This window comes from Lottia gigantea (genome assembly GCF_000327385.1).
Source record: "Lottia gigantea unplaced genomic scaffold LOTGIsca_105, whole genome shotgun sequence".
In the NCBI taxonomy this organism is placed as follows: domain Eukaryota; kingdom Metazoa; phylum Mollusca; class Gastropoda; family Lottiidae; genus Lottia; species Lottia gigantea.
Genome location: NW_008706876.1, coordinates 755,298 through 760,193, shown reverse-complemented (window position 1 = coordinate 760,193; position 4,896 = coordinate 755,298). Strand labels below are relative to the sequence as shown.

The window sequence follows — 4,896 nt, the reverse complement described above, 5'->3', positions numbered from 1 at the left end:
CTGCCTCATTTTAAATTTTCCATCTCCTTTAAAATGATCTGGTGTTTCTCTCTGGGCCATCTTCTTCATGTCTGCTGTAGCTCTGAGTAACTTCTTCTCTGTCCATTCTAGATCATCCATTAAAGCTTTTAATTTCTTATCAGCTGTAAGTCATGAATTAATAAACATACTAAATTACTAATTTGGGTTTTTTTGACAGATTTATTAACAATTTTTGATTCAAATTTCAAGATTTTAGGATAAAATGACAGGACTCTAATGACAATATTTCTATTAAAAAATTGTAATAGCCAATATCTGATGAGAACGTTTAGTACAGGGAGGATAAGGGCAAGGAATAAGTTATAGCCTAGTTTCCTTTTTAACATACAGTGATGGAAAATCCTCTTTCCCCGGCTGTTGATAATACATAGTATCCTAAGACGCCTATTCATTATCCATTCTTTAGCTTAGACGTACTTACCTAGCTCTAATTCTCGCTGCTTCTCTGCCAATTTATTGTCTACATTCTGATGTAATTTACCAGCTACTGGTGTGAAACCTTTGGAAGGACTTGACATAGCTGAGGATGTATCAAATGAGGACATGACTATTTTCTGTGGTGAGGACATGATAGAAGATTCCTGAGCATACTGGTTAGATCTGTACCTGGCTTTACCAATATATGGACTTTCACCAATCAATCCACTATCATCTCCACTCTACATTCAAAAATTCAGGTGTTTTGTTATTTTGACATCATCAAAACATTACAATAATAATTGAAATTGTGAAATGAACTTTTTCGTCCAAATATAATTTGTCTTAAAAGGGATTGTAAAGATGTTTTCTAAATTTTTTATGTGTATCAGGGACACTAATAGCACCCATTTGCACCATTCCGATTTTCAATCAGACGTCTGTGATTCCTGCAATTCCACTAAAACTAAGTGTTTGAAGACTTCACTAATCACAAATATGCTTTATCACCCTTTAGCACGTCATTTAGAAAACCTCTTAACAATCCCTTTAAGTTTTGACATGCATTCCTTACTGGTCCACTACAATAAACACTGGGCATCCATTCAACGAGTCCACGTAATGCAAAGATATCCCTGTATATTTATCCAAACATCATCTACCTCTCAATCAAAATGGACTACTTGCGTTTCATTTTGAATATTGCCCAGATGTGCACAAATATCTTTGCTTGCATGACATACATCATTAGATTTTTTTGTAAATTTTGAGCATCAAAGATATGAGCTTACCTGATCCAAACTTGCTGGAGGTCTTTCACCCAATGAATCAAATTTCGAATCTATTTTAAAGAAAGCTAGTTCTTGTTCTAATTGGTAATGTTTTTCACTGGCTTTATTTAAATCTGATGTCTTCCTCTTTAACTAAAAATATTATTCATATTCTTATACATTATTTTGCAGAATGCAATGAAGGGAAATTTGCCAGGAAAGTGGCATTAGCCTTCTCTCTATGTGACCTTTTCTCTTAAGGGGGGGGGGGGGGGGGGGATTCAATACTTCAAACAGGGATAAACTTACCAAATCTTCTCTGATCTTAAGCTCTTGTTCTAAGTTTTTGATTTTTTCTCGTGATTGCTGATCTTTTAGCTTCAATTCAGCAGCTGATGTATCTTTAGCTGACAGTTCATGTACTGATTTATTATGACTTTCTTCCAGGTGACGATTTCTGGTTTCTTGTTCTTCCAGTTGTTGTTCTAATTTCTCTACTTCATCTGTAACATGTCAAAATGATATGAAATAAGAGTTTTATATTTTATTTTTCTGAGCACTGGAAGCACTAAGTACTGAGAATGCCATAGTTAATACCCCTCTGAACAAGTGGTGATCATTGGTTCTAATCATAGTCGATGTGTAAAAGTTTTCTGGCCTTGAATTAGTCATCCTTTCTCATTAAATTTCAGTCAGCTCAGTTGTAAATGAGTATGGATAAAGCAGGAAAGATCAATACCAAGAGATTTAGGCAAAGAACAGCTGGTTGAAAGAATCCTTGAGAACCTAGGTTCAATACATCTATATTTTCATATATCATGCATCGTACAAATGACTGTACAAATGACTGTACAAATATGTCAGATTATGGAGAGTGTCGGAGTACTCAAATTTCAGAATTTTTATCATCTGTCACATTTATAGTTTATAGCTATTTTTAGTCCAGTGACTCCGATTAGAGAAATCATTATATTTCTATTAAGATAGACAATACAATGTATTACCTTGAGCAAATCTTTCCTGAGCAGTAGATCGTTCAGTCTGTAAAACTTGCTGACCATCTAGTGTTTCTAATGGTTTCAGATGAAATATAATATACAGTCTATGATGAGATATCTCTGCTAGGGGGTTCTCACTGATATCTAATGTACTCAAATCACTTAATGATTTCAACTTACTCACTTCAGATAACTGAAAATTAATATATTAATTAGGATATATTCTGCATTTTGACATTTCAAGCCCTGTGATATTGTCACTGATGACCCCAAATAAGAAAATAATAATCAATTGATAAAAAATAAACGGAGATTATGTAATTGATTAATAACTGAAACATTAGTGTTTAAACGGTTAATCAGTTAACCAATTTCGTGTAGTATTTCAGTAAACAGTTATAAAGATCGTATTACTTTTTATTAACTCTCCTCTAATTGGCTGTTTATTTCTTATTGTCTGTCAATCAGCTTCAAGCTTATTAATATTCATGAGTACGGATTCATTGAGACAATAGTTTTATACCAGTTGTGGAACCAGTACACTGATTCGCCACGACTTCAATGAGATACACTCATTACACTGACCCCACTACTGGTTTAAAAACCTTTGATCTGTTTGAGACTGTAGCAATGAGTGACAATGGCGACAGTCTGTCTGAACTCTGTAAGGCCCACGCATTACATTGAAGCAGACGCTTGGTATCTTTCGATTTGTACTGACAATTCGTGGGGAACTAGCCAAAATCTTCCTGGGTACTCATTAACATTTACTCTAGTTTAGTTAACGGTGAGTTACAGCCGAAAATGTGGTTTTTGACTCCTTTTATAATCTTTAGTTATTAATCGGTGTTAACCAGGTAACAAACGGTTATTGCCAACGATTACTCTGTTTGTAAAATTCACTAACCGTTGCAACACTATGAAACTGGCCATATTTAATGTGGCATAACAAACATGTAAAATGTAGACTTTAAAGAATTTGTAAATCAATTTCATAGTTGGTTTGTTAATTATGATGGTTTCGATGCAGGTATTTACAATGTAAGTCATCAAAATGCATAATTTATATTTTTTTAATCAAAAAATCCCAAAAAACATCATAACTGGCATTTCTAATCATTCGCAAACGCCTGCAACTTTTAATTGAGAATCGATTATTAGTATCATTTGACTTTCAACGACTTCTAATCAATTGAAGGCAACAATCGGAAGATCGCTGACATCATACTTATTTCTTATTTTCTTGTAGTAGTATAGCTATATAATTCTTATATCAGCGATAACAATATCAAAAAAGATTTTTTAAAGAACTTACCGATTCCAACTTATTCCTGGAGATTCTAAATGTTCTCAAAGCTTTTAATTTCCTTGACAACCATACAGGTATATGTTCGATTTGGTTACCAGTTACATTCAGAGTTTGTAGTAGTATCAAGTTTTCAAGGCCCTCTAATCTACTGATCATATTATAAGCTAAATTCAGTTCACGTAACTTTTGTAACTTGTCCATTTTCTCAATTTTTTCTATCATATTATTACTGAGGATCAGAACTTGAAGTTTGCCCAGTTTTTCCAAGTTTTCTATGTACTGAAATAAAAATGTTTTGAAGTTATCATACATAGTCTACCTGAGCTTTGAACACTGAGTGTGAAAAAAAACTAATCATAAATGTACATGCATGTACAGTCTGGATGAACAAAAAAAGACATTTTCCCTTTTTTGTCACTCATTGGAATTCTGTTGGTAATTCTCTTCTAATTTGAATGGACATGTGAGACAAACTGGTATTTTTCCAGTCATTAGAAGACCTCTACTTTCTATTCATATAAGTATTAGCATTTTCATTTTCACAAATGAAAATAAGGGAACCCATCTTTAAAGTCTATGAAATAAATACAATGTTAAAGAGTTCAAGGCATCAAGAAATTTACTAATTGTATAAAAAGCATCTACCTCTTTGCACTGGCATTTATTTGCATATTTTTATGGCCAGTCTAAAAAAATAGCTAATACCTTGACCTAAATTTTGTGAAAATTCAACTCAACTGAGATCTCAACCAAATTCAGATTTGTTTACAAGCTTTGACAGTACAAAATCAAACCAATAACTAAGCCGGTCTTGCATGCATAAGCCAAATTTTATCATATATATGTCTGCATCATAATGAAGTTATACAACAAGTAGCGCTGGGTAAAATAATTGAGTATCGAGTAAATTTGGATTATTGATCATCGCAATACATAATCGATTCAAATGTCAATGTTCTATTTTCTCATGCATACCTGTTAACAAGACATAATTTCTTGCACATAGTTTTCCTTCAGCACATCATATTAAACTTAATAACTGATCAAAGCATTAATATACTTCTATGACACAAAAATAACCCATGAAATTAAAAATTTGTATGGTTTTTATTTAGTATTTAGAATATTTCCCACTTAAATTATTTCGAATATCAATTGATTGTTAATCGATGGCATGCCATTGATAATCGATCTCAATTTGGTGATCAAAACCCAGCCCTAGTCACAAGAAAATCGCAGCTAAACTCACCTTAATCTTCTTTCCATCTTTAGAGATATTGAGATTTAAATTGGTGATAAGATCAAAGTTTTCTTCTTTCGCTTGCTTTTTAATCAGATCTTCAGTAATATACCTCACTCC

The 4,896-nt window shown here is 32.8% G+C and overlaps 1 protein-coding gene across 1 annotated transcript; it reads right to left on the bottom strand.

Annotated features, from left to right (window-relative positions):
- Positions 1-449: 449 nt before the first annotated feature.
- Positions 450-4,896, bottom strand: LOTGIDRAFT_136351 (hypothetical protein; the record flags this gene model as incomplete). The annotated part of the gene is made up of 6 exons (XM_009046725.1): positions 450-701; positions 1,251-1,382; positions 1,539-1,732; positions 2,234-2,420; positions 3,543-3,815; positions 4,786-4,896. Coding segments are annotated over 6 exons (1,149 nt in total), but the record flags the coding sequence as incomplete, so codon positions are not given.